At 35.4% G+C, this 12,025-nt stretch overlaps 1 protein-coding gene across 1 annotated transcript; it reads right to left on the bottom strand.

Annotated features, from left to right (window-relative positions):
• Nucleotides 1-6,354: 6,354 nt before the first annotated feature.
• LOC116105498 (putative receptor-like protein kinase At3g47110) lies at nt 6,355-10,779 on the bottom strand. The gene is made up of 8 exons (XM_031391910.1): nt 10,392-10,779; nt 9,597-9,668; nt 8,990-9,211; nt 8,768-8,839; nt 8,290-8,460; nt 7,674-7,935; nt 6,841-7,454; nt 6,355-6,521 (listed from the first exon to the last, which is right to left on the bottom strand). The coding sequence occupies exons 1-8, from the start codon at nt 10,777-10,779 to the stop codon at nt 6,355-6,357; spliced, it is 1,968 nt and encodes a 655-aa protein (XP_031247770.1).
• Between the last annotated feature and the right edge of the window lie 1,246 nt (nt 10,780-12,025).

The raw sequence follows: 12,025 nt of genomic DNA, 5'->3' as shown, positions 1-12,025 counted from the left end.
GCAAATTCGACCACCCTCTGGCGGTGGTGGCCGACTGCCGATATTAATGGGTGGGTGGGGGTGTTTTTATAATTCTAAATGTTTTTATTAAGGGGTGTTTTGTTAATTTTTAAATCCTACCTCGTAATTCCCACCAAACTCTAAAAATATCCAAAATAATAAAACAAACACACCCGAAGATGCTTGACGAGAGGAGACCAGTTGTTAACTCAAGATAACAAATTAAAAAATAATCAACCTCACACATACATATTTTAATTAAATATATTTTAAAAGATTTCAACTCTCACCCGTTGCTAAATGATTTAGTCAATTCTAATTCAACATTTTACTCATTTTTGTTAAAAGTTTTGTTACGGATTGTTTGAGTAATCTATGTGTTTGATATTACATATGATAAAGAATTAACTCAATTAAATTAAAAAGTTGGGTAAGAGGTTATTTTATAAATGAATAAAGAATACATCCTAAAAAGGTAACTATCCCTGCACAAAAGAACCTTGGAGAGGCCCAAGGAACAAAACAACACAAAAGAAACTATAGCATGCGTAGGATATACAAAGCAAGAGAGCAAGTATCAAAAGCCTAGTATCACAAAAATAACAGAAGCCAGAATAAGAACTCCCAGGAAGGCACGTTAAAAGCTGAGTTTAATGTTGCTTATACCCTGTCGCACAACACATTAACCTAGAACATGAGGTGTTGAAGAGAACGAAAATAATGCAAAGGAAGAAATTTGGGAAAAATTCGTACTACTTCTTTATTCATTTCTCACTGTTATATATATTATAGTAGTCAACATACAACTTACTCAAGTTAACAACTAACTCTAGTTACAACTAAACAAACTACTTAGCTAACTAACCAACTGTACAAACTGTAATGTAAACTAAACAATAAACTGAACATTATTTAAGCCCCGCCCCCCGCCCCAAGTTGGAGGGTGATAAAGATCAAGAACACCTAACTTGTGTAATAATTTGGAATGAAGATTGCTGTCAAGAGCTTTGGTGAGCATATAAGCTAGCTACTCTGAAAAAGGAATATAAGCAGTCTTAATCAGGCTAAGTTTGACTTGTTCCCTGACAATATGATAGTCATTGTCAACATGCTTTGTCCTCTCATGAAACATGGGATTGGAGGCAATGTGATTTGCAGCTTGATTGTCACAGTGGAGAGGAACATGAATCAACTTAGGAAGGCGAAGTTCAGTAAAGAGTTGCACCAACCAAATGATCTCACATACAGTGGAAGCCATCGCCCTATATTCAACTTCAGAAGATGATTTGGAAATAGTTGCTTGCCTCTTGGATTTCCAGGAGATCAAAGACTTACCAAGGAAAATACAATATCTAGTGACTGATTTCCTTGTCATGAGGGAAGAGGCCCAATCAGAATCACAATAGGCCAACAGATCCATAGTATTCTTAGTATGGGAAAAACAATCCCAATCCTGAAGCTAACTTAACATACTTGACTACTTTAAGTGCAGCAGCCATATGAGAATCCTTGGGTTTATGCATGAACTGGCTTAACAAGTTAACAGAGTGGCATAAATCAGGTCAAGTCATACATAAATACAGTAGTTTCCCTACCAATCTTTGATAGACACTTGGGTCAGAAAGAAGAGGATCACTGCCAGTGGGAAATAGATCATCATAGGCAATTGATGTGAGCTTCAAATTAGAATCCATAGGAACTAAGGAAGACTTAGAACCAGATAGTCCAGATTCAAAAATAAGCTCCAATGCATACTTCCTTTGACATAAGCTGATGCCCTTAGAGGATCTAGCAACCTCAAAACCTAAGAAATATCTCAAAAACCCAAATCCTTCAATTTGAAATTAGAATGCAACATTTGTTTGGTTTGATGGATCATATCAATGTTGTTTTCTGTGATGACTATATCATCCACATACACTAATAACATGACAATGTAAGAATCTGCACTCTTGATAAACAAAGAATAATCAGACTTAGATTGGCTAAAACCTCTAGCAAGAAGTGTGTAAGCTTATAATTCTAGGCTCTAGAAGCCTGCTTCAAACCATAAAGGGATTTGTGAAGCCTACAAACAGTGTTCTGCCTTTTACTTTACAAATTCTTGAGGTAAAGTCATGTAAGTTTCCTTTTGTAGATGCCTTTGTAGAAAGACATTGTCTTCATCCATTTGATAAAAAGGCCAATCATGCAAGGAAGCCAATGTCAAAATGGTCCCAACAGTAACCATCTTGATAACAGGGGAAAAGGTCTCGACATAATCTATACTAGCTTGCTGAGTGTATCCCTTAGCAACTAACTGAGCCTTATACCTTTCCAAAGAACCATTAGCTTTATACTTAAGCTTATACACCCACTTACAACCTATGGGGGTTTCACCAAGAGGTAAATGAACTAATGGCCAAGTATTATTTTGCTCTAAAGCTTGAATTTCTTTCTGCATAGCAGCCAGTCAATTTTGATTATGAGAGGCTTGAGAAAAACTAATAGGTTCCACCAAGGATAGATTTGACAAATAGGCTTTGTAAGTAGGTGAAATGTGAGCATAAGAAACAAAATTGGAAATGAGATAGTGGGTGAAGTTAGCTGAGGAAGAAGTGGAAATGGAGGGACAAACAAATTCTAATGTCCAAATTAGAGGTCTAGTAGCTCGATTGGATCTCCTAATAGGTAGAGAAGAAACATTCTGGTTTGGTGGAGGTATAGCAGGGTAGGCAATGTCAGGCTAGTCAATTAATGAAGTGGGGTGTGAGAAGGGAGGTTTTATGGTCTAGACAAGAGGCAAATCATCATTAGAGGTAGGAAGTACAAGAGACTAAACTGACTCTAAATCAAGGAAAGTAGAGTCAACAAGAAAATGATGTTGTGATGATTTAGACCAGGTAAAAGGAAATATAGTTTCATAGAAAATGACATCCCTAGAGATAGTAACACAATGTGAGGAAAGATTATAAAGCAAATAATCTTTTTGAGTTAAAGAGTAACCCAAGAAAACATAAGAAGTAGACCTTGAGGACAACTTATCCTTAGAAGTGAGGACAGTAACATAAGCCAAAGAACCAAACACCTTTAGATGATCCCATGAGGGAGGTTTACCAAAAAACTTTTCAAAAGGTGATAATCCTAGAATAACAAAAGTAGGAAACCTATTAATTAGATACACGGCTATTTGCACACAATAACGCCAAAGATGATTTGGAACATTAGACTGAAATTTCAAGGCCACAACTACTTGTTGGTTGTGCCTATGCTTCCTCTCAACAATACCATTTTGTTGGGGAGAATAGGCACAATAACTTTGATGCATAATGCCTTTACTAGTGAATAAGCCATGACAATCCTTATTGAAAAATTAAAGATCATTATCTGTCCTAATACATTTTGGAGTGAAATGGTACTAAGTTTGTACCATTTGAAGAAAGTGTTTGATGGTGGCTAAAGAATCAGATTTGAACTGCATAAGGAAGAGACAAGTAACTCTAGAGTAATCATCTACTATATATGGTAAGAAAATGCCTAGTATTATCATGACTTGTGTCGTATATGGACCCCAAACATCCATATGCAAGAGATCAAAGATACTATTCGATTGTGAACTACTATAAGGAAAAGGAGTCCTAGTTTGTTTAGCTGATGGGCAAACAATACAAGGAAGAGCATTAGACACATTTAGTTTATGATGCATAAGTTGCAAAACTGCATAAGGAGTATGACCTAATCTTTGATGCCATAACTCAAGATTAGTAGATAAACTTGTAGACATAAAAGAAGCAGCAGTAATCAAAGTTTTATTCAACTGAAAATCAAGAGGTATAGTACTGTTTGAATGTGAAACATTTAAGGCATTACAAATAGTGTTATTTAACAATTCTACACCTGACAATATTGATGGAATTTTCATATTTGAATCAAAATAATATAGTCCTTGGCTTCTACCAATCCCCTTCAATTTGCCATTGCAAAGATCCTGAATGAAATAAAAGTCAGTATAGAATGTGATAGAGCAATGGTTAGAAGCAGTGAATTTTGAAACAGAGAATAAGTTGTGTTTAAAATCTGGTACATGTAAAACTTATGAAAGATGAACACCATTATCCAGAATCCCAGATCAACAGAACCAACATGCTTAATGTAAGTTTTGGTGCCATTTGGTAATCCTACAAGAGATTTTGATGATGGTTCTATGGTGATAGGAGATTTTAGAATGGAATAATTGGAAGTCATATGGTCTGTAGCTCCTGTAGATCCAACTACTATCATCCAAGCAAGAGAGTAAAGTAGCAAAATTACCTGCAAGATTAGTAGCTGGAAGAGCACCATTTTCTTTGCCCAATAACTGGAGAATTTGATTGTATTGCTCTGAAGTCAGTACTAGACCAACTGATGTATTAAAATTGCTAGCATCTAAAACTTCTGGAGTTGAGTTTTGAGTTTGCACTTGATTGGCTGAAACTTTAGCTTTCGAACTTATTTTGCCTCTTGTGAATTGGTAATCCGCAAGCTAACCATTCAATTTATAGCAAGTTTCTCATTTATACCCAGGCAAGTGACAGTAGTCACACTCAATATATGGCTTCTTGCCCTTATACCTTGGTCCTTGATTTTGACTTTTATTATTATTTTGAACTCAAAGAGCGGTGGTCACCTTTGAGTTGATATTCATTCTAGTATGAATTCTTTGGCTTTCATCTTGATTGACCATCGAATTAGCCTGTTTGACATTTGATAGAGGATTCATTAGCAAAATTTGACTTTGTACCATTGAGTATGAATAATTTAATCCCATCAAGAATTGCAATATTTTTTGTTGATTGAGATGTTCAGGATACGCCTTTGCATAAATGCTATCTGGAACAGGTAAATTGACCAAAGAATCCAGCTCATCCAAAGTGATTTGAGCTTGTTGTAATAGATCACCACTGTGTTTGTTCCTTGTGTCAAATTAACAATTTCACAATGAATACCAAAAACTCTGGTGTCATTAACCTTGTGACATTGTTCTTTCAAGTCTTGCCACACTTGAGAAGTAGTGGTCGAGCAAACAATCCCGTTAAGAATTTCTTTCGAAACAGAATTGAAGATCCTAGCAAGAACTAATGAATTACATCTCTCCATTATGGAACTAAATGAGCGTGTACCGACAACTTCGTACATGTTCCATCAACAAACTCTAACTTATTCTTTGCAGACAACGAAAAAGTCATTGCTTGACTCCAAATTCCATAATTTTCAGTGCCTATGAGCTGCTTAGATACTAGAACAGACCTTGGTGTGTCCGAAGGATGAAAATAAAGAGGCGAATTAGAGTCAAATAAAGGGATGACTGATTCTTCAGTTGAAATTGCCATAACAATTGAATTGTATCTTCAAGAACCTTGAGTTGAAATATTGAAGAATTTCGAGCTTCGATGAGCTTCACCAGAATGAAATTAAGTATGACTTTGAGCTCCTTTGAGCTTTACAAGAACAAAATTAAATGTTTGATTGATCTGATTGCAGATCGAAATGTGGAAAAATTCGTGCTCTGATGCCATGTTGAAGAGAATGAAAATAATGCAACAGAAGAAATTTGGAGAAAATTCGTACTACTTCTTTATTCATTTCTCACTGTTATATATGTTACAGTAGTTAACATCCAACTTACTCAAGTTAACAACTAACTTTACTTACAACTAAACAAACTAATTAGCCAACTAACCACCTGTACAAACTACAACGTAAACTCATAAACTGAACATTATATACTGCCAATAGGAGGCACTACCAGTATAGGCTTTCTCCAATCTTAACAACCAAAACAACAATTTGCATCATATCTATATTGCCTCTTGACTAAAAATTTGTTATTGTTTTCAACATCAAGTAGTTGTTTGTTGGCAGGCCTTGCTTTCCTATATCATCCCATTTTGATGGATCCTCCCAGGCCAAAATAAGACCACTAAAAGAGCCCCACCCTCCATAAGTATTGGATTGCCTTTGAAGAAGTAACTGGGACTTGTTTCCCACTAACAACATCTTGCTCCCATTAGTAAGAAGGTTTTCAATCTAGCGACAACTCACTAGAGTTATTGTTTTGTTTCCAGTTTAAGAATGTCTAGAAAAATAAAAGTTGTTGATAGAACTACAAATTTTTTGAGGTTATAGAAATTGTTTCAACCTTTTCTGCACTCTTATTCAAGCATGTAGGTCTTTAATATCATATCTGCAAGAAGATAAAAGTGAATGTTTTGTGGATCACATATATGGCACATCTCCATTACACATATTAGAAATTGAAGCAGGGTGAAAATCCCTAATTAGAATGATCTTAAACAAGAAATTAAAATCTTAAAGAACATACACAACAATAATAAATTATTTAGGTGTCCCAACAGCTTTCTGAAACTGCAATTTGATCTTCTTGAGTTTTGCTAATGCATCTTTCATATTGATCCTCTGTTCAGGTGACTCCACGGAACAATTCAAAGCCAAATCCATAATACCTAACATGCAATTCGCTTTGGCATCAAAAGGATTATGGTCTCTTAACAAATTAGCATCCACAACTTCAATCACTTTATGAGGCAATGATGACTCTACCAAATTCTTTAAACTCATTTCTCCAACAAGCATCTCATCTATAGGCTTTTTTCTTGTGAAAGTTTCCATCAATAAAGCACCGAAGCTGTAGACATCACCTCTTGTGGAAGCAATCCCCATTGATCCGTACTCTACAAAATTTAAATTTAATTTCATTATAAAAATAAAGGATCGGTATATAATATTCGAATTGGTAATAGATCATATTAGTATGTGTGAACGGTTAAAATATAAATTTGAGATTTAGAGTTGAAACATCACCTGGTGCCATATACCCAATAGTGGCTAGCGTTGTGGTTCGTGTCTTAGAGTCTCCATCATTCATAAGTTTTGCAATACCAAAATCACTCACATGTGCAACCATATCTTCATCCAGTAAGATATTGTTAGGCTTCAAATCACAGTGGATGATAGGTGTTGAATAACCGTGATGGAGGTACTCAAGAGCAGCTGCAACATCTATCATTATATTCAACCTTTGTAGCATATCTAGAAAATAGTTGTGAGAATACAACCACTTCTCAAGGCTACCATTCGGCATAAATTCAAGTATCAGGGCCTTAAAATCAATATTACTACAACTACTCAGGATTTTTATGAGATTCCGATGACGAATGTTGCGCAACACTTCACATTCGGTGTCAAAGCTTCTAAGTACTCGCTCTACTTGCAAATTAAAGACCTTTATCGCAACATTAGTCCCATCTAAAAGTATCCCTTTAAATACTGAGCCAAAACTACCTGTACCAAGCAAGTTGCACTCGCTAAAATCATCAGTTGCTTGTCGAATTTCTAGATATGATGTTCTTCTCCATTTTGCTAAAGGCAACAAATCAACTTCATCAATTGGAGAATTTTTTCTTCTGTACCGACACCTTATGAAGACAATGATGATCACTATCAATAAAAATTGACAAGATCAGAGGCAATAAGTATTTCAATACAATTGTAGTGGTTGTCTTAGATCGTTTGGTGGTGCCACTCTCGCACAGAGGTACGTCTAGCTTTGGTGAGCCACATAATGCATGATTTAACAAAAATGATTGAGTTGAAAAGTTTTGAAAGGTCCTTTGGTGGGAATTTCTCCTTCTAACCTATTAAGAGACACGTTAAAGTTTTTAAGATATGAGAGCGACTCCAATGACTTAGGAATTTCACCCGAGAGACTGTTGTTCGAGAGATCCAGTGATACCAAGCTTATCAAAGTGCCAAATGTGGAAGGGATAGGCCCTTCAAATTTATTGTCAGCCAAAGATAGAGTTTCTAGAGTTTCAATGTGCCCAAGAGTGACAGGAATATTGCCTGCTAATTGATTCTTTGATAAATCTAGAACTCTGGCATTTGAATTTTGTTGGTCTGAAGAGAGGGAACCACTTAGAGAATTTGATGACAGATTTACTTCCTAGATGTCTTTAAGACTCCATAAGGCCGATGGTATATTAGAAGTCAATCTGTTGGAGTCCAAGTAAAGATATCTTAGAAAAATCAATTTCAACAAGCACGGTTGTATGCGTCCAGAGAGATTATTGGCACTTAAGTATAATCCATAGAAATTCTCTACGTCACAAAGCTCATATGGAATGGATCCCTGCAAAATGTTATTTCTGAGGCTTAGAATTTGGAGGTTGGGTAATCTTCCAACAGTTGTTGGAATAGATCCATCCAAGTCATTCATTGAAAGGTCTAAATCAAACAAGCTATGTAAATTACCAATTTCTTCGGGAATGCTGCCCTTGATCTTGCAATTACTTGCACTAAAAGTTTGAAGATTTGCAGATATATTCCCAATTGAAAGTGGAAGGACACCATACAATGGATTAGGATCTAACAAAAGAGTTTCTAGTTCTCTGCAATTTGTCAGAGAAGAGAGAAAGCTCCATTCTGTATTGGGTGATTCAGTGGTCAAGTTATTTCCCGCAAGGCTAAGCAATTTAAGGACTCAAGTTGCCAAATGTATTTGGAATAAGGCCAGAAAATGAGTTTCCGGCCAGATCTACGAAAGTGAGTTTGGAAGCATTGGAGATGGGGTTGGGGATTGTTCCAGTAAGTTTATTTAGCCCTATGATAAGACGCACGAGGTTCCGAAGCCGTTGGCCAAAACTTGATGGTAGACAGCCCGAAAGGTTATTCAGGGATAGATTATTTTTTTCCATGGTTGAAATATTGAAGATTGATGCTGGAATTATACCAGTTAAGCCATTGGAACCTAGGGCCAAGTCTCGTAGACTCTGCAAATTCCCAATCTCGTCTGGAATTTCACCTGCCAAAATGCAAACATTGATGCATAAAGCCTTCAGCTTTTGGGATACCTTAAAGGAGTTTACGAGATTCAGTTATAAAATGAAAATAAATATTTAATTAAGAAACAGTATTAATATCTAAAATACATAAATTGAAGCCAAGATAGTACCTGTCAGGCGATTTTCGTCCATATATAAAAATTCTAGAGAAGTACAGTTGTTGATATTCTTTGGAATAGTGCCGCTGATCATATTACGAGAAAGTTCAAGTTCCAGAAGTGCTGGAAGATGATTGCAGATATCCGCTGGAAAACTACCGAATAGGCCACTGTTGCGAAGAGAAATTAACTCCAAAGAAGAAATATTGAAGATGCTTGACGGGAGGAGACCAGCTGTAAATTCAAGATCCAACGTCAAAAATAATCAACGCTCACACACACATTTAGATTAAATATATTTTAAAAATCTTCAACTCTCACCAGCTGCTAAATGGTTTAGTCAATTCTAACTCAACATTTAACTCATTTTTGTTAAAAGTTTGGTTACTGATTATTTGAGTTGTAACTTATTGAACATATTTATTTGCTCCGTATTAAATATAAAGCTAATTTTTCTTTATATATACAATTTTTTTTTTAACCACAATATTCTAACTTAAGGTTATTTTTAAATAATATTTGTTAAAATTTGACGTTTCAGATGATGTGTTATCATATATAATATTAACTATAAATAAAGTAACGATTGAAATATTAAATTTTGAGAGAAGAATATTACCAGTTAAACTATTGGAACCGAGAGCTAGAAACTGTAGACTTTGCAAGTTGTCAATCTCCCGTGGAATTTCACCTGCCAGAAGAAAAACGTTGGTGCTTAAAACTTAGAGCTTTTGGCCAACTTTTACAGTTACAAGACATTAAATATGAAAATTAAATATTGCTTTTATAAGATTATACCAATTGAAGAAAATATTATAATACTAATATATTTGTTAATGGACACATCAGCTATATGCTTTAAAAATACCAAAGTGGAATCGTGTATCTGCTAGCCTGTTGTCATTAAGATACAAATGTATAAGCTTACTCAAATTTCCAACAGTTTGTGGTATGTGTCCTGTGAATTTATTATACGACAATGACAATATGTGAAGCTTGCTGCAATCACTTAAACTCGCCGGAAGCTGGCCGGAAAGTCCATTGTGGTATAAAGTAAGCGATTCAAGGTTTGGAAGATGATTGCAGATATCATCAGACAAACTGCCAAACAAACTATTGTTGGTTAATCGAAGACTTTGTAATGAGGAAATGTTGGCCATGCTACTCCAAGGTATGGTGCCCGAAAGGTGGTTTCTTGCCATGTGGAATATTTTCAAATTGGTGAGCTTCCCAATCTCTGACGATACATTTCCTTCGATATTATTGCCTGCTAGTCCCAAGACCTCAAGCAATGTTAAATTGAAGAGAGAATGCGGGATAGTACCGGTGAAACTGTTATTATAAAGATACAAGAACTGGATTTTAGATAAGCTACCAATCTATGTTGGAACGCCTCCACTTATTTTATTGTCACCGATAGAAAAACTTCTCAATCGGCGTAATTGTCCCAGTTCATTTGGCAGATGGCCATGAAAATTATTGTCGCCAAGATCAAGATTCACTAGGAATGAGAGATTACCAAGGTGTGGAGGAATGTTGCCTCCAAGATCCATTGATGAAAGATTCAAGGTTGTGACTCTTCCATGGCGACTATCACAAGAAATTCCAACCCATCGGCAAACTGGATTAGGAATGGACCAATTATTTGCCAAGACACGGCGAGGATCGGAAGTGATATGTGCTTTGAATTGAAGAAGAGCAGATTGATCGGTTGTTAAGTTTTTGGCAGGCATAGCTAAGCTAGACATGAAATGGTGAACAAACAACACTGCAACATAATAGATGCACTTGATGTTCTCCATTGATAAGTGAAATGGTAGGTCGTATTAAGTGACTGAGATATGTTGAAGGATTGATGAGAATTTATAGTGATGATAAGAAGTTGCATAATTAATTAATTATTGCAGGAAGACCATAATCAGATTCTACTGCATGGTTCGTTCGACTACAAGTCAACAACTACTCCCATCTTCATGGATAAATATGTTGAATATATAAATTACGAATATAAAGTAAAAGTGATATGTTGTTACTTTTTTTTACCGACAGCCGCTGGTGACATCTTTTATAATTTTAGTTTAAAAATATAATGGGGGCTAAATTTTTCAAAATCTTTCTCTCTTCACACTTCTTTTCTCCAATTCATACAATGCAACAAGACTCAAGTCCTGTCTCTTCTCTTTCTCCAATTCATGTATTATTTTGTTTTCAGATTGGGAAGCTTAATTAAGTTTTGTTTCGAGTAAGACCATAATTTTGCTTTCACGTAATTCTTTGTCACAAAACCAAAAACCTCATCCAAATTGCAGTTCGTAAAAGCTCTTAACCATACACCCTTCTTGGAGAAATTTAATGAACTCTAGGTTGTTTTCAGATTGGGAAGCTTCCGAATCTTTGATGGATGTTTCCTTGAATTAGCTTTCTGACACACATTACACATGAAGTCACCAATGTGAAGTTTATTTCAAATCTCAGCCCATCTAACGTGCATAGCTTACCCCTTGCAACACTCATTTCCAAGAAGTCAACAAACGTCTTGGAGCATAGATTCAATATTTGATCTAGTATTTAAAAAATTATAAGTAAAACTAACGAATGCAGGACTTGTAATATAATAATAGAACGCGAGGCTTATAAATATTATACATGATGTCGTAGATTGATCATTGCATTAAATGTAAAATTCTTCAAATGAATTTGTAACATTCAGCAAATATCAACACCATGAGTCTGCAATGAATTAATGTGAATTTATATTTTAATGGAAAGAAAACGAAAATAAAATCGATTTGAGGGTGGCCGGACATGACACACGAGTTGTTCCGTATAAAATAAGTTGAAACTCGTCAATCTTTTTCAAAGTCTTTTCTCCAATTCATATGTTACAACAAGAATCGAGCCTTGTCTCTTCTCTTTCACAAACCTAAATATACTTTTATTAATTCAGCTCAATTACAAACACACACACAAAACAGAATTGTATTGACTCAATTTATATAAAACTCTGGTTCATAAATAGGGAAGATAACGCTAACTTAATTTTAACTT

This window comes from Pistacia vera, unplaced genomic scaffold (genome assembly GCF_008641045.1).
Source record: "Pistacia vera cultivar Batoury unplaced genomic scaffold, PisVer_v2 Contig50, whole genome shotgun sequence".
NCBI classification, from domain to species: domain Eukaryota; kingdom Viridiplantae; phylum Streptophyta; class Magnoliopsida; order Sapindales; family Anacardiaceae; genus Pistacia; species Pistacia vera.
This window is presented reverse-complemented; position numbering and strand designations above follow the sequence as displayed.

What these genes read in the sequence shown, in the direction of transcription:
- LOC116105498 (XM_031391910.1), bottom strand. Translation starts at nt 10,779, where the DNA reads ATGGAGAACATCAAGTGCATCTATTATGTTGCAGTGTTGTTTGTTCAC. An exon ending in GGACGAAAATCGCCTGACAG is followed by an intron (nt 8,840 to 8,989) that starts GTACTATCTTGG and finishes GCATTTTGGCAG; the next exon opens with GTGAAATTCCAGACGAGATT. An exon ending in TATTGGGTATATGGCACCAG is followed by an intron (nt 6,522 to 6,840) that starts GTGATGTTTCAA and finishes ATTTGTTAAGAG; the next exon opens with ACCATAATCCTTTTGATGCC.